Consider the following 26264-nt stretch of genomic DNA (forward strand, 5'->3'; position numbering starts at 1 on the left):
AACTGCAAAACCCCTAGACAAAACAAACCACATAAATCACCCATGTCACACCCTGGCCTAACCAAAATAATAAAGAGAACACAGAATACTAAGACCAGGGTGTGACAGTACCCCCCTGGGGTGTGACAGTACCCCCCCCCCCCCCACCAGGGCGTGACAGTACCCACCCACCCCCACCAGGGCGTGACAGTATCCCCCCCCCCCCCCCCACCAGGGAGTGACAGTACCCCCCCCCAGGGCGTGACAGTACCCCCCCCCCCCCCCCCCACCAGGGCGTGACAGTACACCCCCCCCCACCCCCCCCCACCACCAGGGCGTGACAGTACCCACCCCCAGGGAGTGACAGTTCTGGTGAGAACGTTTCCCGTGTCCATACATTCCAATTTGGATACAATCAAATGGTCTGTGAATAATGAGACAGAGTAGTATTTGTATTCTCAAAGAGATTGCTTAAAGTATTTAGGCTTTCTACAACCAGCTCGGTGGAATACAACACAGGTTGTCTTTATGTGGACGAGTCACCATCCAATTCATTATTTTGGACTTTTGATTCTAAACTCACCATCCAATTAATTATTTTGGACTTTTGATTCTAAACTCACCATCCAACGAGTCACCGTCCAATTAACAAATGACAGTCCACAGTTGGCAATCTCCAAGTTAGATTACTAGACATTACAAAGATCAAAGAATAAACAGTCTTGGATGGTCTTCTTAATCTCTACAATCTTCCTTGGAGTCATCCGGACCCTGTGTGGCTTTTAGGCTGCATCCCAAATGATACCCTATTCATTATTGGGTTCTGGTCAAAAGTAGTGCACTTTGTAGGGAATAAGAGTGCCACATGTTTCTACAGTCCCCTTTTGATATCCATCAGAAACAACACTTCAATCTGATCTTGATATAAACTGAACTAGTAAAACTCTGCCTGCTAATGAATTGCGACCAACGGGATTCATAAAAACTCTACTAGTAAAATTCTGCCAGCTAATGAATTGCGACCAACGGGGCCGCATCCCATATCCTCTTTTTTTTGTCTCCAATTTCCTGTAGTTTTGTATGGTCAATCAGGAATTCCCTGCTTCCTTTTATTTATCCTTCTTAGACATAACTAACGCAGGGAAATACTGGTAACTGGGTTATTCACCAACCCTTCACCCTCTTTTATATGCTGCCTACTTCTGGGGCCCATATTTACAAGTTATCCAAGACCTTTGAGTGCTGATCTAGGATTACTTTTATTTTTCAGATTATGGAGAAATAAGACAGGCGGGGACCATGTTTTAAGGTCACCTGACCTACTGACACGTAGCATCTGCATCAAACCAATGATGAATTAAATGTTTATTTTATTTTATTAGAAACATTAACCAATAGGTGAACTATTCCTCTCTCTAACCTCAACCCTCCATGTTCCCTCCCACTGCCTCCCCGCCCCCTCCTCACATCGACCAATCAGAACTACGACGAGGAAATAGTCGACGATTACGTCACCGGCGTGGAACAGGTCGACGCCGACCCTACGGCGGCAGCAGAAATCGGCTCTGATACCAAAGGTCCCGACCCCGGCGCGGAATCGTACGATTTTAAGGAGTACGATATGAAGGAATACGGTGATATTAAAGAGATTGATACGAAACAGACGTACGAGTACGGTGACTATGGCGACTACAGCACCGGCGAGGCCAAACCTACCTCCTTCCCAGCCTACGAGGATGAGTTTGGGCCGGGCGTACCTGCTGAGACCGACACAGATAGTAGTGTAAGTAGCATTTTATACTCATCCTGAATATACACATCTCAGAGACCAGTACATCTGAGTCTATGAGGCCTAACATAGAACCTAACATAGAACCTGAAATAGATGATAAACAAAAGTGAAATAAACAATAAAAATGAACACTGTAGCCATTTTGTTTCCAGTCCCACTGTCCCACTGTACATCTGAGTCTATGAGGCCTAACATAGAACCTACTCAGGAGCTACTGCTAAAGGTACACGATGCTACTGTTGGCTTGGGAGGAGTGTCTGTGTGATTAGGGATATGTACCACAGAGCGAGGCGTCGATACTGAATGGAGATACACATCTCACTTCGTAACGATCCCTCTTACTCTCTCTGTCTTTCTGAACTCCCTCACTCTCTCTCTCTCGTTCTCTCTCTCTCGCTCTCTCTCTCTCTCTCTGTGTCTGTCTTTCTGATCTCCCTCCCTCCCTCACACTCTCTCTCATTCTCTCTTTCAATTCAATTCAATTCAAGGGCTTTATTGAGTCCCACTGTAGCCATTTTGTTTCCAGTCCCACTGTAGCCATTTTGTTTCTAGTCCCACTGTAGCCATTTTGTTTCTAGTCCCACTGTAGCCATTTTGGTTCTAGTCCCACTGTAGCCATTTTGTTTCTAGTCCCACTGTAGCCATTTTGTTTCTAGTCCCACTGTAGCCATTTTGTTTCTAGTCCCACTGTAGCCATTTTGTTTCTAGTCCCACTGTGGCCATTTTGTTTCTAGTCCCACTGTAGCCATTTTGTTTCTAGTCCCACTGTAGCCATTTTGTTTCTAGTCCCACTGTAGCCATTTTGTTTCTAGTCCCACTGTAGCCATTTTGTTTCTAGTCCCACTGTAGCCATTTTGTTTCTAGTCTCACTGTAGCCATTTTGTTTCTAGTCCCACTGTAGCCATTTTGTTTCTAGTCTCACTGTAGCCATTTTGTTTCTAGTCCCACTGTAGCCATTTTGTTTCCAGTCTCACTGTAGCCATTTTGTTTCCAGTCCCACTGTAGCCATTTTGTTTCCAGTCCCACTGTAGCCATTTTGTTTCTAGTCCCACTGTAACCATTTTGTTTCTAGTCCCACTGTGGCCATTTTGTTTCTAGTCCCACTGTAGCCATTTTGTTTCTAGTCCCACTGTAGCCATTTTGTTTCTAGTCCCACTGTAGCCATTTTGTTTCTAGTCCCACTGTAGCCATTTTGTTTCTAGTCCCACTGTAACCATTTTGTTTCTAGTCCCACTGTAGCCATTTTGTTTCTAGTCCCACTGTAGCCATTTTGTTTCTAGTCCCACTGTAGCCATTTTGTTTCTAGTCCCACTGTAGCCATTTTGTTTCCAGTCCCACTGTAGCCATTTTGTTTCTAGTCCCCTGTAGCCATTTTGTTTCTAGTCCCACTGTAGCCATTTTGTTTCTAGTCTCACTGTAGCCATTTTGTTTCTAGTCCCACTGTAGCCATTTTGTTTCTAGTCCCACTGTAGCCATTTTGTTTCTAGTCTCACTGTAGCCATTTTGTTTCCAGTCCCACTGTAGCCATTTTGTTTCTAGTCTCACTGTAGCCATTTTGTTTCCAGTCCCACTGTAGCCATTTTGTTTCTAGTCTCACTGTAGCCATTTTGTTTCCAGTCCCACTGTAGCCATTTTGTTTCTAGTCCCACTGTAGCCATTTTGTTTCTAGTCCCACTGTAGCCATTTTGGTTCTAGTCCCACTGTAGCCATTTTGTTTCTAGTCCCACTGTAGCCATTTTGTTTCTAGTCCCACTGTAGCCATTTTGTTTCTAGTCCCACTGTAGCCATTTTGTTTCTAGTCCCACTGTAGCCATTTTGTTTCTAGTCCCACTGTAGCCATTTTGTTTCTAGTCCCGCTGTAGCCATTTTGTTTCTAGTCCCACTGTAGCCATTTTGTTTCTAGTCCCACTGTAGCCATTTTGTTTCTAGTCCCGCTGTAGCCATTTTGTTTCTAGTCCCACTGTAGCCATTTTGTTTCTATTCTCACTGTAGCCATTTTGTTTCCAGTCCTATTTCTCCCACAGCAGTGGCGGTCAGTACTGTTCAAGATGAGGGAGGACAATCACTTTTCCATGACCACGGCCTTATTTCTATTACAGCATATTGGATGACTGTCATTCATTTTCCATTCAGCCAGCTCAATGTAATAGTGATAAGTTTAGGTTACGACCTGATACTCTTTAATTTTTCCCCCTATACCAATCATGAGGTTGCTACAACCGAGCTTATGAATGAAAGGTTAACAACGTTTCATCATGAATTCTTCCTGTGTGAAGTCATTGTCTCAACAATATCAGGTGTCCAGGACCCTCGCTGTGTTCAGTTAGTTAAGCACATCCCAAATGGCACCCTATTCCCTATATAGTGCACTACACATAGGGCCCTGGTCAAAAGTTGTGCACTATAAAAGGAACACAGTGCAATTTGGGATACATCCCCGTTTGTCATCTTCAGTGGCTTTGGAAAACTAACCAATATCATTCGGACCAAGACTCAAATTGTGGCTTCTTTACGAACCACATCTTGTGGTTAATATTTCCTACGTAGACAAAAAACACATTTAGCATTTAGCCTTAACAAATGTTCCACTACCAGGCACAGACAGGCACTCGGCATTTTGAAGGGGTCTGGATCTCTTCTTATCTCTTTTACAGCTGGAAGTGGTAGTGTATTTTAATTCTCCGAATCTCCTGGTGAAATGAGGACACCCGTTTTGGGTAGGACGTCCCTTGCTGCCATGACTACTACACCTCTGATTGGTTATAATTCACACTGCTGGTGTTTGTGACGTCAGCTTAGAACCTGGTGATGCTGCCACCACGCCTACAGAAGGATTTTCTTTGGGGAAATACTGACGTCCCCCCCCAGCCCCCCCCATGTTTGGTTGACAGCTCGCAGATCTGTATTCTGATAGGATGGTCTCTGTGGTGTGTTTTCAGATTGGAGGAGGGAGATATGGCGGAGAGAAAGGAGAGAAGGGAGAACCCGCCATCATTGAACCCGTAAGTGGAAGGCAACACGTTTTATCACTGTTGTATAACTGGGTATCAGTGATGCATCAGCTAAAACCGGGGAGTTAACTTTGCCGTAAACATCATTTTCTGACGTTTCTCCTGCTTCAGCTCAGTCCCACTCTATGTTTCCCCGACTCATAAACATGACACGTTGTACAACCACTGGGTGTTATCACTACTGTATAACTAGTTATTATCACTACTATATAACTAGTTATTATCACTACTGTATAACTAGTTATTATCACTACTGTATAACTAGTTATTATCACTACTGTATAACTAGTTAGTATCACTACTATATAACTAGTTATTATCACTACTATATAACTAGTTATTATCACTACTGTATAACTAGTTATTATCACTACTGTATAACTAGTTATTATCACTACTGTATAACTAGTTAGTATCACTACTATATAACTAGTTATTATCACTACTATATAACTATTTTTATTTTTTTATTTTTTTTTTTATTTTATTTTTTTATTTCACCTTTATTTAACCAGGGAGGCTAGTTGAGAACAAACTCTCATTTGCAACTGCGACCTGGCCAAGATAAAGCATAGCAGCGTGAACAGACAACACAGAGTTACACATGGAGTAAACAATAAACAAGTCAATAATACAGTAGAAAAAAAAGGGGAGTCTATATACAATGTGTGCAAAAGGCATGAGGTTGGCGAATAATTACAATTTTGCAGATTAACACTGGAGTGATAAATGATCAGATGGTCATGTACAGGTAGAGATATTGGTGTGCAAAAGAGCAGAAAAATAAATAAATAAAAACAGTATGGGGATGAGGTAGGTGAAAATGGGTGGGCTATTTACCAATAGACTATGTACAGCTGCAGCGATCGGTTAGCTGCTCAGATAGCTGATGTTTGAAGTTGGTGAGGGAGATAAAAGTCTCCAACTTCAGCGATTTTTGCAATTCGTTCCAGTCACAGGCAGCAGAGTACTGGAACGAAAGGCGGCCAAATGAGGTGTTGGCTTTAGGGATGATCAGTGAGATACACCTGCTGGAGCTCGTGCTACGGATGGGTGTTGCCATCGTGACCAGTGAGCTGAGATAAGGCGGAGCTTTACCTAGCATGGACTTGTAGATGACCTGGAGCCAGTGGGTCTGGCGACGAATATGTAGCGAGGGCCAGCCGACTAGAGCATACAAGTCGCAGTGGTGGGTGGTATAAGGTGCTTTAGTGACAAAACGGATGGCACTGTGATAGACTGCATCCAGTTTGCTGAGTAGAGTGTTGGAAGCCATTTTGTAGATGACATCGCCGAAGTCGAGGATCGGTAGGATAGTCAGTTTTACTAGGGTAAGCTTGGCGGCGTGAGTGAAGGAGGCTTTGTTGCGGAATAGAAAGCCGACTCTTGATTTGATTTTTGATTGGAGATGTTTGATATGAGTCTGGAAGGAGAGTTTGCAGTCTAGCCAGACACCTAGGTACTTATAGATGTCCACATATTCTAGGTCGGAACCATCCAGGGTGGTGATGCTAGGCGGGCATGCGGGTGCAGGCAGCGATCGGTTGAAAAGCATGCATTTGGTTTTACTAGCGTTTAAGAGCAGTCGGAAGCCACGGAGGGAGTGTTGTATGGCATTGAAGCTTGTTTGGAGGTTAGATAGCACAGTGTCCAATGACGGGCCGAAAGTATATAGAATGGTGTCGTCTGCGTAGAGGTGGATCAGGGAATCGCCCGCAGCAAGAGCAACATCATTGATGTATACAGAGAAAAGAGTCGGCCCGAGAATTGAACCCTGTGGCACCCCCATAGAGACTGCCAGAGGACCGGACAGCATGCCCTCCGATTTGACACACTGAACTCTGTCTGCAAAGTAATTGGTGAACCAGGCAAGGCAGTCATCCGAAAAACCGAGGCTACTGAGTCTGCCGATAAGAATATGGTGATTGACAGAGTCGAAAGCCTTGGCAAGGTCGATGAAGACGGCTGCACGGTACTGTCTTTTATCGATGGCGGTTATGATATCGTTTAGTACCTTGAGTGTGGCTGAGGTGCACCCGTGACCGGCTCGGAAACCAGATTGCACAGCGGAGAAGGTACAGTGGGATTCGAGATGGTCAGTGACCTGTTTGTTGACTTGGCTTTCGAAGACCTTAGATAGGCAGGGCAGGATGGATATAGGTCTGTAACAGTTTGGGTCCAGGGTGTCTCCCCCTTTGAAGAGGGGGATGACTGCGGCAGCTTTCCAATCCTTGGGGATCTCAGACGATATGAAAGAGAGGTTGAACAGGCTGGTAATAGGGGTTGCGACAATGGTGGCGGATAGTTTCAGAAATAGAGGGTCCAGATTGTCAAGCCCAGCTGATTTGTACGGGTCCAGGTTTTGCAGCTCTTTCAGAACATCTGCTATCTGGATTTGGGTAAAGGAGAACCTGGAGAGGCTTGGGCGAGGAGCAGCGGGGGGGGTGGGGCTGTTGGCCGAGGTTGAAGTAGCCAGGCGGAAGGCATGGCCAGCCGTTGAGAAATGCTTATTGAAGTTTTCGATAATCATGGATTTATCGGTGGTGACCGTGTTACCTAGCCTCAGTGCAGTGGGCAGCTGGGAGGAGGTGCTCTTGTTCTCCATTGACTTCACAGTGTCCCAGAACTTTTTGGAGTTGGAGCTACAGGATTCAAACTTCTACCTGAAGAAGCTGGCCTTAGCTTTCCTGACTGACTGCGTGTATTGGTTCCGGACTTCCCTGAACAGTTGCATATCACGGGGACTATTCGATGCTATTGCAGTCTGCCACAGGATGTTTTTGTGCTGGTCGAGGGCAGTCAGGTCTGGGGTGAACCAAGGGCTGTATCTGTTCTTAGTTCTGCATTTTTTGAACGGAGCATGCTTATCTAAAATGGTGAGGAAGTTACTTTTAAAGAATGACCAGGCATCCTCAACTGACGGGATGAGGTCAATGTCCTTCCAGGATACCCGGGCCAGGTCGATTAGAAAGGCCTGCTCACAGAAGTATTTTAGGGAGCGTTTGACAGTGATGAGGGGTGGTCGTTTGACTGCGGCTCCGTAGCGGATACAGGCAATGAGGCAGTGATCGCTGAGATCCTGGTTGAAGACAGCAGAGGTGTATTTGGAGGGCCAGTTGGTCAGGATGACGTCTATGAGGGTGCCCTTGTTTACAGAGTTAGGGTTGTACCTGGTGGGTTCCTTGATGATTTGTGTGAGATTGAGGGCATCTAGCTTAGATTGTAGGACTGCCGGGGTGTTAAGCATATCCCAGTTTAGGTCACCTAACAGAACAAACTCTGAAGCTAGATGGGGGGCGATCAATTCACAGATGGTGTCCAGGGCACAGCTGGGAGCTGAGGGAGGTCGGTAGCAGGCGGCAACAGTGAGAGACTTATTTCTGGAGAGAGTAATTTTCAAAATTAGTAGTTCGAACTGTTTGGGTATGGACCTGGAAAGTATGACATTACTTTGCAGGCTATCTCTGCAGTAGACTGCAACTCCTCCCCCTTTGGCAGTTCTATCTTGACGGAAGATGTTATAGTTGGGTATGGAAATCTCTGAATTTTTGGTGGCCTTCCTGAGCCAGGATTCAGACACAGCAAGGACATCAGGGTTTGCAGAGTGTGCTAGAACAGTGAGTAAAACAAACTTAGGGAGGAGGCTTCTGATGTTGACATGCATGAAACCAAGGCTTTTTCGATCACAGAAGTCAACAAATGAGGGTGCCTGGGGACATGCAGGGCCTGGGTTTACCTCCACATCACCCGCGGAACAGAGAAGGAGTAGTATGAGAGTGCGGCTAAAGGCTATCAAAACTGGTCGCCTAGAGCGTTGGGGACAGAGAATAAGAGGAGCAGGTTTCTGGGCATGGTAGAATATATTCAGGGCATAATGCGCAGACAGGGGTATGGTGGGGTGCGGGTACAGCGGAGGTAAGCCCAGGCACTGGGTGATGATGAGAGAGGTTGTATCTCTGGACATGCTGGTTGTAATGGGTGAGGTCACCGCATGTGTGGGAGGTGGGACAAAGGAGTTATCAGGGGTATGAAGAGTGGAACTAGGGGCTCCATTGTGAACTAAAACAATGATAACTAATCTGAACAACAGTATACAAGGCATATTGACACTTGAGAGAGACATACAGCGAGGCATACAGTAATCACAGGTGTTGAGTTGGGAAAGCTAGCTAAAACAGTAGGTGAGACAACAGCTAATCAGCTAGCACAACAACAGCAGGTAAAATGGCGTTGACTAGGCAACGGGGCCAACAGATAAAACAAACAAGCAGAATGGAGTACCGTGATTAATGGACAGTCCAGCGTGCATCAGCTATGTAGCCAAGAGATCAGTGTCCAGGGGGCAGCGGTGGATGGGGCAGGGAAGCTGGACTGGCGAGTGTTATCCAGATTAAAAAAACTAACAATGACTAAATAGCTTGTAGCTAGTTAGCTGGTTAGCTTCTGGGGGTTCTTGAGTGTGTACTAAAAATTAAAAATAATAGCGATTCCGTATCACATTGGGTGAGGCAGGTTTCCGGAAGGTATAAACAAGTTAAAAATCAAAAAGAGATAGAAAGTAAATATGAATCCAGTGAGTGTTTGGGACGCGGCGATTCAGAAGGTTAGCAGGCCTGTGCTAACAAGCTAACAGTTTGTAGGCCCGGGCTAAACAAGGTAGCAGTTAGCGGACCGGAGCTGGACAAGCTAGCAGTTAGCAGGCCTAATTAGCAAGCAGGGAGATAGCGAGGGCTAGAGAGTTAGCCTTTGGGGGACGTCGCGATGGGGTGAGTCTGTTTATTCCTCTTCATGCGGTGACATCGATAGACCGGTCGTGGGCCCGGGTATTGTAGCCCAGGAGTATGCTACGGTGGTAGCACAGGTGCGCTGGCCGGGCTAGCTTCAAGCTAAGTGGGTGGAAACGCTAGCCAGGAGTAATCATCCGGGGTTGCGGTTTAGCTAGATAGCTAATTGTGAAGATCCAGCTGAGAAATGTTCCGTTTGCGGTGGGAATCCGGGGATGAATCCGGGGATGAAAAATAAATAGGTCCGTTATGCTCTGGTTAGAGTCGCGTTGTTCGAACTGGCGAGAGCTTTCCGAACTAAAGGTATTATCACTACTATATAACTAGTTATTATCACTACTATATAACTAGTTATTATCACTACTATATAACTAGGTATTATCACTACTATATAACTAGTTATTATCACTACTATATAACTAGTTATTATCACTACTATATAACTAGGTATTATCACTACTATATAACTAGTTATTATCACTACTATATAACTAGTTATTATCCCTACTATATAACTAGGTATTATCACTACTATATAACTAGTTATTATCACTACTGTGTAACTAGGTATTATCACTACTATATAACTAGTTATTATCACTACTATATAACTAGTTATTATCACTACTGTGTAACTAGGTAGTACTATATAACTAGGTAGTACTATATATCTAGGTATTACTATATAACTAGGTATTATCACTACTATATAACTAGTTATTATCACTACTATATAACTAGTTATTATCACTACTGTGTAACTAGGTAGTACTGTATAACTAGTTATTATCACTACTGTATAACTAGTTATTATCACTACTGTGTAACTAGGTATTATCACTACTATATGACTAGGTATTATCACTACTATATAACTAGTTATTACCACTACTGTATTACTAGTTATCACTACTATATAACTAGTTATTATCACTGCTATATAACTAGTTATTATCACTACTATATAACTAGTTATTATCCCTACTATATAACTAGATATTATCACTACTGTATAACTAGTAATTATCACTACTATATAACTAGTTATTATCACTACTGTATAACTAGTTATTATCACTACTATATAACTAGGTATTACTATATAACTAGGTATTATCACTACTATATAACTAGGTGTTATCACTACTATATAACTAGGTATTATCACTACTGTATAACTAGTTATTATCACTACTATATAACTAGTTATTATCACTACTATATAACTAGGTATTATCACTACTATATAACTAGGTATTATCACTACTATATAACTAGTTATTATCACTACTGTATAACTAGTTATTATCACTACTATATAACTAGGTATTATCACTACTATATAACTAGGTATTATCACTACTATATAACTAGTCATTATCACTACTATATAACTAGTTATTATCACTACTATATAACTAGTTATTATCACTACTATATAACTAGTTATTATCACTACTATATAACTGGTTAGTATCACTACTATATAACTAGGTATTATCACTACTATATAACTAGTTATTATCACTACTATATAACTAGTTATTATCACTACTATATAACTAGGTATTATCACTACTATATAACTAGTTATTATCACTACTATATAACTAGTTATTATCACTACTATATAACTAGGTATTATCACTACTATATAACTAGTTATTATCACTACTATATAACTAGTTATTATCCCTACTATATAACTAGGTATTATCACTACTATATAACTAGTTATTATCACTACTATATAACTAGTTATTATCACTACTATATAACTAGGTATTATCACTACTATATAACTAGTTATTATCACTACTATATCACTAGGTATTATCACTACTATATAACTAGGTATTATCACTACTATATAACTAGTTATTATCACTACTATATAACTAGTTATTATCACTACTGTGTAACTAGGTATTATCACTACTATATAACTAGTTATTATCACTACTATATAACTAGTTATTATCACTACTGTGTAACTAGGTAGTACTATATAACTAGGTAGTACTATATAACTAGGTATTACTATATGACTAGGTATTATCACTACTATATAACTAGTTATTATCACTACTATATAACTAGTTATTATCACTACTTTTTAACTAGGTAGTACTGTATAACTAGTTATTATCACTACTGTATAACTAGTTATTATCACTACTGTGTAACTAGGTATTATCACTACGGTATAACTAGGTATTATCACTACTATATAACTAGTTATTATCACTACTGTTTAACTAGGTAGTACTGTATAACTAGTTATTATCACTACTATATAACTAGTTATTATCACTACTGTGTAACTAATTATTATCACTACTGTGTAACTAGGTATTCATGATGTATCATCAACTGTACTCTGTCTCCACTCTGCCTGTAGATTTACTGCCATCTCTGAATGCTAATGTATCCATGTTTCCCTCTCTCTTTTCTGTCTTCCCTCTCTCTTCTATCTGCCCTCTCTTTTCTCTGTCCTCCCTCTCCTTTGTCTGTCTTCCCTCTTTTCTCTGTCTTCTCTCTTTTCTTTGTCTTCTCTCTTTTGTCTGTCTACCCTATTTTCTCTGTCTTCCCTCTTTTCTCTGTCTTCCCTCTTTTGTCTGTCTTCCCTATTTCCTCTGTCTTCCCTCTTTTGTCTGTCTTCTCTCTTTTGTCTGTCTTCCCTCTTTTCTCTGTCTTCCCTCTTTTGTCTGTCTTCCCTATTTCCTCTGTCTTCCCTCTTTTGTCTGTCTTCTCTCTTTTGTCTGTCTTCCCTCTTTTCTCTGTCTTCCCTCTCTTTTCTCTGTCTTCCCCCCATTTTCTCTGTCTTCCCTCTCTTTTCTCTGTCTTCCCTCTCTTTTCTCTGTCTTCCCTATTTTCTCTGTCTTCCCTCTTTTCTCTGTCTTCCCTCTTTTCTCTCTTCCCTCTTTTCTCTGTCTTCCCTCTTTTCTCTGTCTTTCCTCTTTTCTCTGTCTTCCCTCTCTTTTCTCTGTCTTCCCCCTCTTTTCTCTGTATTTCATCTCTTGTATCTGTCTTTCCCCTCTTTATCTGTCTTCCCTCTCTTTCTCTGTCTTCCCTCTCTTTTCTCTGTCTTCCCTCTCTTTTCTCTGTCTTCCCCCTCTTTTCTCTGTCTTTCATCTCTTCTATCTACCCTCTCTTTTGTCTGTCTTCCCTCTCTTTTCTCTGTCTTCCCCATCTTTTCTCTGTCTTTCATCTCTTCTATCTACCCTCTCTTTTCACTGTCTTCCCTCTCTCTTCTCTTTCTTCCCTCTCTTTCACTGTCTTCCCTCACTTTTCTCTGTCTTCCCTCTCCTTCACTGTCTTCCAGGGGATGCTGATTGAAGGACCCCAAGGAGGCCCCGGCCAAGCTGTGAGTATCACGTTCTCTCTTTGCCTCCCTCTCTCCCAGACCTACTCTCTCTCTTTGCCTCCCTCTCTCCCAGACATACTCTCTCTCTCTCTTTGCCTTCCTCTCTCCCAGACCTACTCTCTCTCTTTGCCTCCAGAGAGAGAGAGAGAGAGAGAGAGAGAGAGAGAGAGAGAGAGAGAGAGAGAGAGAGAGAGAGAGAGAGAGAGAGAGAGAGAGAGAGAGAGAGAGAGAGAGAGAGAGAGAGAGAGAGAGAGAGAGAGAGAGAGAGAGAGAAGCTTTGTCTCTCTAAGGTTGACAAATTAAATGTGGTAGCAGTTTGGTAAGCTAGCTCTGCTGTAGTTAATGTGTATGTGTGCGTTCGCAGGGCTTGCCCGGCGCCCCAGGCTCCCAGGGTGCCCCTGGCCCACATGGAGACCACGGTGACAGGGTAAGTGAGCTGTCGCTGCTCAGGAACTCCCTTTGCACTTCCTGCTGTTGGAAATAGGTCATTCTCTCATTACCCACCACTTCCTTTAACTCTCTGACTCTCATTTTAACCCATCACTATAGCAACATATGCAACTCAACAGTTTATTTATAGCTACCACAGCAAATAGTGTAAAGGCTATTCAGAGTGTGGTTGGAGAACTCTGGCTCATAGAATATACAACTCAACCCTCATAGAATATACAGTAGAACCCTCGTAGAATATACAGTACAACCCTCGTAGAATATACAGTAGAACCCTCGTAGAATATACAGTACAACCCTCGTAGAATATACAGTAGAACCCTCGTCGAATATACAGTAGAACCCTCGTAGAATATACAGTAGAACCCTCGTAGAATATACAGTACAACCCTCGTAGAATATACAGTAGAACACTCGTAGAATATACAGTACAACCCTCGTAGAGAATACAGTACAACCCTCGTGGAATATACAGTAGAACCCTCATAGAATATACAGTACAACCCTCGTAGAATATACAGTACAACCCTCGTAGAATATACAGTAGAACCCTCAGCACATCAAACCAATACAACTATAGCGGTTTAGAAATACCAAAGAATGGAATGTTAAGGGAGATCTCAGTGAATGGAATGTTAATGGAGATCTCAGTGAATGGAATGTTAAGGGAGATCTCAGTGATTGGAATGTTAAGGGAGATCTCAGTGATTGGAATGTTAAGGGAGATCTCAGTGATTGGAATGTTAAGGGAGATCTCAGTGATTGGAATGTTAAGGGAGATATCAGTGAATGGAATGTTAAGGGAGATCTCAGTGATTGGAATGTTAAGGGAGATCTCAGTGAATGGAATGTTAAGGGAGATCTCAGTGATTGGAATGTTAAGGGAGATCTCAGTGATTGGAATGTTAAGGGAGATATCAGTGAATGGAATGTTAAGGGAGATCTCAGTGATTGGAATGTTAAGGGAGATCTCAGTGATTGGAATGTTAAGGGAGATCTCAGTGATTGGAATGTTAAGGGAGATCTCAGTGATTGGAATGTTAAGGGAGATCTCAGTGAATGGAATGTTTTAGTTTTTTTTTAGAGAATTCCAAGTGTGCAAAGCTTTTATCAAGGCAAAGGGTGCCTACTTTGAAGAATCTCAAATATAAAATAGATGTTGATTTGTTTAACACTTTTTTGGGGTTACTACATGATTCCATATGTGTTTTTTTCCTAGTTTTGATGTCTTCACTAGTATTCTACAATGTAGAAAATAGTTTTAAAAAATAAAGGAAAAACCCTGGAATGAGTACAGGTGTGTCCAAACTTTTGACTGGTACTGTATATTTGGGAGAATGTAGTTGTTAGACCCCTCAGGCCAAGTCCGACTAGTCTGTCTCCTTGGACCGTGGCTAATATAGCTGACTAATAATGAGTCAGCATTCCACTTACTTCACTGATTCTTAGATGACAGTCTATTCATAGCAACAGTATATTATGATAATGAAGACATTAGTTTAAAATAATAAACACAGTGTTTCAGACAAGACTGGTCTTGACAACAAGCCATCCATCTTGGTTTTACAAAGAAGAGAAGCCAGCAGGTATACCTATAAAGGAAGTCCTTTCTCTGTGTCCTTCTCCTTCGGCTGGGTTTGTAGTAGGGCCCCACACCTTCATACCACGGGGAGAAAAGAGGTCAATCAGCCACGGCTTGCTACTGCACCGGGGAGGAGAAGGAGAGGGAAGGGAGGAGAGGAAAGAAGGAAAGGAGGGGAGGAAGACCGAGGGGCAGGCCCGGGAAACCAAATAACTCGGATTACCCTCAACAACACATAGTTGTAGAACTACGTCCCTATTCCCTATTGGCCCGGGTTAAAAGTAGTACACTAAATAGGGCATAGTGTGCTATTTGGGTCGCTGGCTGTTTTTTTTCTCTCTCGATGTCTCAGTTTCAAGGGGCCTTAAAGCCGACCTCAGACCCTCCAGCAGCACATCAAACAATGAGGCGCCCTTAGAGGGTCAATTGAACTTCTTTAAGGGCTGCACTGGATCCTGGTCTAAAGTAGTGCCCTATATCGGGACTCTGGTGGCATTTGGGACACAGCCCAGGGACTGTGAATCTGAGGACATTTAGTTTGATTGATTGACACTGAATAAGTGGCCCCTCTTTAAGAATCTGTAGTGCGGGTTTGTTTTTTCTTCCTAGAATGTGGTGAATCGACCCTGTTTCCCCCTCCCCCCCCCCCTACACACACTACATTGTAAATTCTAAATAAGAATTTGTTCTTAACTGACTTGCCTAGTTAAATAAAAGTTAAATAAACATTTTTTTTTTTAATTACAAATAAATGGGAATAGGACAACTTGAGACCCAACCTTAGAATGCCCTCGAGGGAAGACACACCCACCAAGCCCACCTCAGCAGAGTCAAACGTCCCTCTCCCCTCCACTCTTCTCCCCTCCTCTCCCCTCCCCTCCTCTCCTCTTGACACACAAAAGCCTTTTTGTTCCAGTAAGAGCAGAATGCTCAGAAAATATTTGTCTGATCCCGGATCCCTCCACCCCAGTCCGTCGTTGCCTCTCCATTTCCTCCCAGGAGGAGTTAGCCTGACTGAGAATTGACAGGCGCATTGAAAGTGACCCGGTGCTGGTGGTTCTGAAGTTTGGGATTTTTGGAGAGAGTGCAGGGTCTCCCTAACACACATACACACACACATACACACACACACACATACACACACACACACACACACACACACACACACACACACACACACACACACACACACACACACACACACACACACACACACACACACACATACATACACACACACACACACACACTATACCCTTATCCTTTGATCAGCACGTTTCTCACATAACCGACCCCGCACCCCTCGCCTCCTCTCTCCCCACCCAATGTATATATACAGTGCCTTGCGAAAGTATTCGGCCCCCTTGAACTTTGCGACTTTTTGCCACATTTCAGGCTTCAAACATAAAGATTGTGAAGAATCAACAACAAGTGGGACACAATCATGAAGTGGAACGACATTTATTGGATATTTCAAACTTTTTTAACAAATCAAAAGCTGAAAAATTGGGCGTGCAAAATTATTCAGCCCCTTTACTTTCAGTGCAGCAAACTCTCTCCAGAAGTTCAGTGAGGATCTCTGAATGATCCAATGTTGACCTAAATGACTAATGATGATAAATACAATCCACCTGTGTGTAATCAAGTCTCCGTATAAATGCACCTGCACTGTGATAGTCTCAGAGGTCCGTTAAAAGCGCAGAGAGCATCATGAAGAACAAGGAACACACCAGGCAGGTCCGAGATACTGTTGTGAAGAAGTTTAAAGCCGGATTTGGATACAAAAAGATTTCCCAAACTTTAAACATCCCAAGGAGCACTGTGCAAGCGATAATATTGAAATGGAAGGAGTATGAGACCACTGCAAATCTACCAAGACCTGGCCGTCCCTCTAAACTTTCAGCTCATACAAGGAGAAGACTGATCAGAGATGCAGCCAAGAGGCCCATGATCACTCTGGATGAACTGCAGAGATCTACAGCTGAGGTGGGAGACTCTGTCCATAGGACAACAATCAGTCGTATATTGCACAAATCTGGCCTTTATGGAAGAGTGGCAAGAAGAAAGCCATTTCTTAAAGATATCCATAAAAAGTGTTGTTTAAAGTTTGCCACAAGCCACCTGGGAGACACACCAAACATGTGGAAGAATGTGCTCTGGTCAGATTAAACCAAAATTGAACTTTTTGGCAACAATGCAAAACGTTATGTTTGGCGTAAAAGCAACACAGCTCATCACCCTGAACACACCATCCCCACTGTCAAACATGGTGGTGGCAGCATCATGGTTTGGGCCTGCTTTTCTTCAGCAGGGACAGGGAAGATGGTTAAAATTGATGGGAAGATGGATGGAGCCAAATACAGGACCATTCTGGAAGAATGATGGAGTCTGCAAAAGACCTGAGACTGGGACGGAGATTTGTCTTCCAACAAGACAATGATCCAAAACATAAAGCAAAATCTACAATGGAATGGTTCAAAAATAAACATATCCAGGTGTTAGAATGGCCAAGTCAAAGTCCAGACCTGAATCCAATCGAGAATCTGTGGAAAGAACTGAAAACTGCTGTTCACAAATGCTCTCCATCCAACCTCACTGAGCTCGAGCTGTTTTGCAAGGAAGAATGTGAAAAAATGTCAGTCTCTCGATGTGCAAAACTGATAGAGACATACCCCAAGCGACTTACAGCTGTAATCGCAGCAAAAGGTGGCGCTACAAAGTATTAACTTAAGGGGGCTGAATAATTTTGCACGCCCAATTTTTCAGTTTTTGATTTGTTAAAAAAGTTTGAAATCTCCAATAAATGTCGTTCCACTTCATGATTGTGTCCCACTTGTTGTTGATTCTTCACAAAAAAATACAGTTTTATATCTTTATGTTTGAAGCCTGAAATGTGGCAAAAGGTCGCAAAGTTCAAGGGGGCCGAATACTTTCGCAAGGCACTGTATATATGATGACTGATAGGTGGTGCTGTGTTGAAGCCTCCATCTTGGTACTCCCCCACCATTTATAATATACATATGTATATATACACTAGATGACTGATAGATGGTGCTGTGTTGAAGCCTCCATCTTGCTACTCCCCCACCATTTATAATATGTATGTATATATACACTAGATGACTGATAGATGGTGCTGTGTTGAAGCCTCCATCTTGCTACTCCCCCACCATTTATAATATGTATGTATATATACACTAGATGACTGATAGATGGTGCTGTGTTGAAGCCTCCATCTTGCTACTCCCCCACCATTTATAATATACATATGTATATATACACTAGATGACTGATAGATGGTGCTGTGTTGAAGCCTCCATCTTGCTACTCCCCCACCATTTATAATATGTATGTATATATACACTAGATGACTGATAGATGGTGCTGTGTTGAAGCCTCCATCTTGCTACTCCCCCACCATTTATAATATACATATGTTTATATACACTAGATGACTGATAGATGGTGCTGTGTTGAAGCCTCCATCTTGCTACTCCCCCACCATTTATAATATACATATGTATATATACACTAGATGACTGATAGATGGTGCTGTGTTGAAGCCTCCATCTTGCTACTCCCCCACCATTTATAATATACATATGTTTATATACACTAGATGACTGATAGATGGTGCTGTGTTGAAGCCTCCATCTTGCTACTCCCCCACCATTATAAATAATATTTTGGAAGTGATAGAAATGCATTTATTAACGTCTACATTTGTTTTTGCCACATCTATTATACTACAGACACATTAATGTGTACTTTTAAATCATATTATGTGAGCTAAACATACAAATGAAAACATATTTAACAATGTTAATGTCCCCTCTACAACAAAAATACTAAAATAAATTGACGACTTCTTCTAAGGAGTGCCAATATGGCCGACCGGTGGTTTCAAAACCTCTCATTGGCCAATACATAACATCAGCAATCCGGAGTTGATATATTGTACATGATTGATCCCACCACAGCCCCCCGACCCCAAGCCCCTGCAGTACCACTGTGTGTTGACTGGGGGGGGCAGTAAGGAGTCTATGGCTAAGTTTAGAAGGGCACCCTATTCACTATACAGCGCCCTACCTTTGACCAAGGCCCATAGGACTCTGGGCCCATAGGACTCTGGTCAAAAGTAGTGCACTATATATGGAATAGGGTGCCATTATAGAGTTAGCCATATGTAGCTCTCTGGATATCCCTCTGGATAAGACAGCAAGGCAGGCAGTCAACCAGCCAGACAGTTAGGCTGTCAGGCAGTCAACCAGCCAGACAGTTAGGCTGTCAGGCAGTCAACCAGCCAGACAGTTAGGCTGTCAGGCAGTCAACCAGTCAGACAGTTAGGCTGTCAGGCAGTCAACCAGACAGACAGTTAGTCAGAGAAGGGAAGCAGTAACACATGGGAACAATTTGACCCAGCAGAGACAGACAGAGACTAGATCAGAGCGCGTGACCAGCTTGCTAAAGAGATCATGGCCTGGCCTGGCCTGCTAAAGAGATCTAGCCCTGGTCTGGCCTGCTAAAGAGATCTAGCCCTGGCCTGTTAAAGAGATCTAGTCCTGGCCTGCTAAAGAGATCTAGCCCTGGCCTGGTCTGTTAAAGAGATCTAGCCCTGGTCTGGTCTGTTAAAGAGATCTAGCACTGGCCTGGTCTGTTAAAGAGATCTAGCCCTGGTCTGGTCTGTTAAAGAGATCTAGCCCTGGCCTGGCCTGGTCTGTTAAAGAGATCTAGCCCTGGTCTGTTAAAGATATCTAGCCCTGGCCTGGTCTGTTAAAGAGATCTAGCCCTGGCCTGTTAAAGAGATCTAGCCCTGGTCTGGCCTGTTAAAGAGATCTAGCCCTGGCCTGGTCTGTTAAAGAGATCTAGCCCTGGCCTGTTAAAGAGATCTAGCCCTGGCCTGTTAAAGAGATCTAGCCCTGGCCTGGTCTGTTAAAGAGATCTAGCCCTGGCCTGTTAAAGAGATCTAGCCCTGGCCTGGTCTGTTAAAGAGATCTAGCCCTGGCCTGGTCTGTTAAAGAGATCTAGCCCTGGTCTGTTAAAGAGATCTAGCCCTGGTCTGGTCTGTTAAAGCGATCTATCCCTGGTCTGTTAAAGAGATCTAGTCCTGGCCTGGTCTGTTAAAGAGATCTATCCCTGGCCTGTTAAAGAGATCTATCCCTGGTCTGTTAAAGAGATCTAGTCCTGGCCTGGTCTGTTAAAGAGATATAGCCCTGGCCTGTTAAAGAGATCTAGCCTGGCCTGTTAAAGAGATATATTCCTGGCCTGTTAAAGAGATCTAGCCCTGGTCTGGTCTGTTAAATAGATCTAGACCTGGTCTGGTCTGTTAAAGAGATCTAGCCCTGGTCTGGCCCGCGGGTGGTAATATAGTGGATATACTGTGATTAATAATGCACCTTTAGTCTGGACTATTTGTACTAGTAAATCATTATATTATGATGATGATGATGGTGATGATGAGGACCTGTTGGTGGTAGTTCTGTGATAACGGCACCCTGATTTACATTTTGTAAGAAATGTACTTAAACGATCCCAAATGTGTTTAAATTTACCGCCTTCAAACGTCACACCCCTTAATCCGGATTGACGTACAGTTAAACCAGAGTGCATTCGTCTTGGGGTAGCATATCCGTTAAATCATTAGCATTAGCATAACTATTTTTCCTCAGTTCTTAATCAACAACATAATGTTGTGATGATGTGTCTGAGTGCCCACTACATACCTTTACATTGAATGCTAATAAATGCAATGTATTTTTGTATGGCTGGATGCTAGTTTTAAGTCCTCTGCTAATTCACAGTAGGAAGTCCCACCCCTCTGCTAATTCACAGTAGGAAGTCCCACCCCTCTGCTAATTCACAGTAGGAAGTCCCACCCCTCTGCTAATTCACAGTAGGAAGTCCCACCCCTCTGCTAATTCACAGTAGGAAGTCCCACCCCTCTGCTAATTCACAGTAGGAAGTCCCACCCCTCTGCTAATTCACAGTAGGAAGTCCCAGCCCTCTGCTAATTCACAGTAGGAAGTCCCACCCCTCTGCTAATTCACAGTAGGAAGTCCCACCCCTCTGCTAATTCACAGTAGGAAGTCCCACCCCTCTGCTAATTCACAGTATGAAGTCCCACCCCTCTGCTAATTCACAGTAGGAAGTCCCACCCCTCTGCTAATTCACAATAGGAAGTCCCACCCCTCTGCTAATTCACAGTAGGAAGTCCCACCCCTCTGCTAATTCACAGTAGGAAGTCCCATCCCTCTGCTAATTCACAGTAGGAAGTCCCATCCCTCTGCTAATTCACAGTAGGAAGTCCCACCCCTCTGCTAATTCACAGTAGGAAGTCCCACCCCTATGCTAATTCACAGTAGGAAGTCCCACCCCTCTGCTAATTCACAGTAGGAAGTCCCACCCCTCTGCTAATTCACAGTAGGAAGTCCCACCCCTCTGCTCGTCAGTAGTGATCTGGTCGTAAAAGATCCATGTGGTCCAACATTAAATCTCCATTACTTTCTCAAGGTCTATGAAATACTCCAAATGTTCTGTACCCACATACTCTTTTCCTCTTTACAGATGTATATCAGTAATCATGTATATTTCCTATGTGATCATGATTAAGAAGTTCCTTCCCCTTTAACTTTGTAGTCAACCTCTCTCTAAATTATTCTATAATAACCAAATGTCTGTCTGTCTGTCTGTCTGTCTTTCTCTCTCTCTCTCTCTCTCTCTCTCTCTCTCTCTCTCTCTCTCTCTCTCCTACATTACCCAGGGTCCTCCAGGGCGTGCTGGTCTTCCTGGTTCAGACGGAGTTCCTGGTCCTCCAGGTACCCTTCTAATGCTGCCAGTAAGTCCCCTCTTACCTCATCTTTCTTCTCTACCTCTCTCCCTCCCTCTCTACCTCTCTCCTTCCCTCTCTACCTCTCTCCCTCCCTCTCTACCTCTCTCCTTCGCTCTCTACCTCTCTCCTTCCCTCTCTACCTCTCTCCTTCGCTCTCTACCTCTCTCCTTCCCTCTCTACCTCTCTCCTTCCCTCTCTACCTCTCTCCTTCGCTCTCTACCTCTCTCCCTCCCTCTCTACCTCTCTCCTTCGCTCTCTACCTCTCTCCTTCGCTCTCTACCTCTCTCCTTCTCTCTCTACCGCTCTCCTTCGCTCTCTACCTCTCTCCTTCGCTCTCTGCCTCCCTCTCTACCTCTCTCCTTCGCTCTCTACCTCTCTCCTTCGCTCTCTACCTCTCTCCTTCCCTCTCTACCTCTCTCCTTCCCTCTCTACCTCTCTCCTTCCCTCTCTACCTCTCTCCTTCACTCTCTACCTCTCTTCTTCCCTCTCTTCCTCTCTCCTTCGCTCTCTACCTCTCTTCTTCCCTCTCTACCTCTCTCCTTCCCTCTCTACCTCTCTCCTTCGCTCTCTACCTCTCTTCTTCCCTCTCTACCTCTCTCCTTCGCTCTATACCTCTCTTCTTCCCTCTCTACCTCTCTTCTTCCCTCTCTACCTCTCTCCTTCGCTCTCTACCTCTCTCCTTCCCTCTATACCTCTCTCCTTCGCTCTCTACCTCTCTGCCTCCCTCTCTACCTCTCTCCTTCGCTCTCTACCTCTCTCCTTCGCTCTCTACCTCTCTCCTTCGCTCTCTATGTCTCTCCTTCGCTCTCTACCTCTCTCCAACGCTCTCTACCTCTCTTCTTCCCTCTCTACCTCTCTCCTTCGCTCTCTACCTCTCTTCTTCCCTCTCTACCTCTCTTCTTCCCTCTCTACCTCTCTCCTTCGCTCTCTACCTCTCTTCTTCCCTCTCTACCTCTCTCCTTCGCTCTCTACCTCTCTTCTTCCCTCTCTACCTCTCTTCTTCCCTCTCTACCTCTCTCCTTCCCTCTCTTCATACTGCTGCTGCTCTTATAAAAGGTTCCATTTTCATGCTGCCAGTAAGTCCCCTCTTACCTCATCTTTCCTCTCTCTGTACCTCTCTCCTTCGCTCTCTACCTCTCTCCTTCGCTCTCTACCTCTCTCCTTCTCTCTCTACCGCTCTCCTTCGCTCTCTACCTCTCTCCTTCGCTCTCTGCCTCCCTCTCTACCTCTCTCCTTCGCTCTCTACCTCTCTCCTTCGCTCTCTACCTCTCTCCTTCCCTCTCTACCTCTCTCCTTCCCTCTCTACCTCTCTCCTTCCCTCTCTACCTCTCTCCTTCACTCTCTACCTCTCTTCTTCCCTCTCTTCCTCTCTCCTTCGCTCTCTACCTCTCTTCTTCCCTCTCTACCTCTCTCCTTCCCTCTCTACCTCTCTCCTTCGCTCTCTACCTCTCTTCTTCCCTCTCTACCTCTCTCCTTCGCTCTATACCTCTCTTCTTCCCTCTCTACCTCTCTTCTTCCCTCTCTACCTCTCTCCTTCGCTCTCTACCTCTCTCCTTCCCTCTCTACCTCTCTCCTTCGCTCTCTACCTCTCTGCCTCCCTCTCTACCTCTCTCCTTCGCTCTCTACCTCTCTCCTTCGCTCTCTACCTCTCTCCTTCGCTCTCTATGTCTCTCCTTCGCTCTCTACCTCTCTCCTTCGCTCTCTACCTCTCTTCTTCCCTCTCTACCTCTCTCCTTCGCTCTCTACCTCTCTTCTTCCCTCTCTACCTCTCTTCTTCCCTCTCTACCTCTCTCCTTCGCTCTCTACCTCTCTTCTTCCCTCTCTACCTCTCTCCTTCGCTCTCTACCTCTCTTCTTCCCTCTCTACCTCTCTTCTTCCCTCTCTACCTCTCTCCTTCCCTCTCTTCATACTGCTGCTGCTCTTATAAAAGGTTCCATTTTCATGCTGCCAGTAAGTCCCCTCTTACCTCATCTTTCCTCTCTCTGTGCCTCTCTCCTTCCCTCTCTTCCTCTCTCCTTCTCTCTCTACCTCTCTCCTTCCCTCTCTTCCTACTGCTGCTGCTCTTATAAAATATTCAATTTTCATGTTGGCAGTAAGTCTCCTCCCTCCCTCCCTCCTTCTCCCTCCTTCCCCTCCGCCTCCCCTCTCCCACCTTCCGTCTGTCCTCAGCCTTATCTTCTATATTGTATTCTACGTTATTAGCCTTCATCATTGTCTAAAGGCCCGAATGCAACCCACAACATTTCTGTTTCAACCACGAAGAAACACCTTTCCATCAACCTCCATATGTCCTGGCTGTCTGACTACCAGCTACCTGTTTCCATTAGGTCATATGTAACCTCCAGTCAACTGTGGTGTCTCTGTTCTGGACCGTGAAGTCACCTTGTTTAACACACTCCACCTCACTGTATCCCTGTTAAGCCCTCGGTACATATAAACCTCAGTCATTCACCTTGTAAATGTCACTGGGTGCAGTGGACTGGAACCGGTGACTGTGTAACCACTCTGCATGCAGCTCAGCGGACATTTTGGATCTAATGGATCTGTCATGGAGCCCAGTGACGGTTTTTATACACACTGCAGGGCTGCAACTCAGTGTCCGTGTTGGATATGGTGGTGTTCCCCTGCTCAGACTTCGCTGACTCACGCCAGATAGGTATTTTACGTGTCAGCTAACCACATCATGTGTTAGAGCTATCTGGTGCCTGAAGGCACGGTCGGTGACGTGGCACGCAACCATTGGTTGATGCTTGCACCGTCTGAGTAGGGGTGGCGTGACCATCGTCTGTCTGGGACGACCAGTGATGCTGATGAGCACACAGGGCTGCATAAAGAATATATATTATATTATATTTTATATATATATATATATATATATATATATATATATATATATATATATATATATATAAATAATATAGAGAGAGTGTGTATTATTAGCCAAACAAAAGGTCCGACCTCAAAAATATATATTTTAATTTTTTTTTTACAATTATTCTTTTCTCATAGGGCTGCCCACAGAGATCCTATCGTGTTCTGAGATGTTGTAATGTGTGATGACTGCTCCGTAGTTTGTGTCTTTGTGTGTTTGCTTTGCTTGTTTTCTAACGCTTTCGTCTCTTGTGTTGTGATTGACAGTTCCGTGCTGGTGGAGATGCACATAAGGGACCAGTGGTCTCAGCTCAGGAGGCCCAAGCCCAGGCCATCCTGTCCCAAGCCAGGGTAAGACACAACTATCTTATATGGTTATATTAAAGTTTTGATATCATACCGCTATATTAACTGTACTGTATATAATGTCAGGTTAGGGCACAGCTATCTTCTCTATTATATACTACTTGAAATATGACTATATTACATTAATACTGTATATAATGTTAGGGTACGACTCAGAACCTAATGTAGTGCACTATTTAAGGAATAGGGTGCCATTTGAGAGACAGCCATAGTGTTCAGACATCCACTGCAGTCCTGTGAATGATGCTTACAAGACCCTATAGAGCAAATATAATGTTTTTTATATCTATTTTTACTTATCTATTTTTATTTATCTATTTTTATTTATCTATTTTTATTACTTATCTATTTTTACTTATCTATTTTTATTTATCTATTTTTACTTATCTATTTTTATTTATCTATTTTTATTTATCTATTTTTATTACTTATCTATTTTTACTTATCTATTTTTATTACTTATCTATTTTTACTTATCTATTTTTATTTATCTATTTTTATTTATCTATTTTTATTTATCTATTTTTACTTATCTATTTTTATTACTTATCTATTTTTACTTATCTATTTTTATTTATCTATTTTTACTTATCTATTTTTATTTATCTATTTTTATTTATCTATTTTTATTTATCTATTTTTACTTATCTATTTTTACTTATCTATTTTTATTTATCTATTTTTACTTATCTATTTTTATTTATCTATTTTTATTTATCTATTTTTACTTATCTATTTTTACTTATCTATTTTTATTTATCTATTTTTATTTATCTATTTTTACTTATCTATTTTTACTTATCTATTTTTACTTATCTATTTTTACTTATCTATTTTTATTTATCTATTTTTACTTATCTATTTTTACTTATCTATTTTTATTTATCTATTTTTACTTATCTATTTTTACTTATCTATTTTTATTTATCTATTTTTACTTATCTATTTTTATTTATCTATTTTTACTTATCTATTTTTATTTATCTATTTTTATTTATCTATTTTTATTTATCTATTTTTACTTATCTATTTTTACTTATCTATTTTTATTTATCTATTTTTATTTATCTATTTTTATTTATCTATTTTTATTTATCTATTTTTACTTATCTATTTTTACTTATCTATTTTTATTTATCTATTTTTACTTATCTATTTTTTTACTACTCTATTTTTTAATGATCTATTTTTTACTTCACACTTATTTATCTTCAAACTGCATTGTTGGTTAAG

At 42.6% G+C, this 26264-nt stretch overlaps 1 protein-coding gene across 1 annotated transcript in view; it reads left to right on the forward strand.

The window, feature by feature from the left end:
• The window catches only part of LOC110508247 (collagen alpha-1(XI) chain), a 257758-nt gene that overhangs the window by 111812 nt on the left and 119682 nt on the right, over positions 1-26264 (forward strand). The window contains exons 8-13 of the mRNA XM_090225286.1: positions 1460-1762; positions 4711-4773; positions 12892-12933; positions 13298-13360; positions 21726-21800; positions 24933-25016. Coding sequence (XP_090081412.1) covers positions 1460-1762; positions 4711-4773; positions 12892-12933; positions 13298-13360; positions 21726-21800; positions 24933-25016 — 630 coding nt within the window. The remainder of the gene's footprint in view (positions 1-1459; positions 1763-4710; positions 4774-12891; positions 12934-13297; positions 13361-21725; positions 21801-24932; positions 25017-26264) is intronic.

The sequence above is a fragment of the Oncorhynchus mykiss genome, chromosome 28 (assembly GCF_057628025.1).
Source record: "Oncorhynchus mykiss isolate SJ-2025 chromosome 28, ASM5762802v1, whole genome shotgun sequence".
In the NCBI taxonomy this organism is placed as follows: Eukaryota; Metazoa; Chordata; class Actinopteri; order Salmoniformes; family Salmonidae; genus Oncorhynchus; species Oncorhynchus mykiss.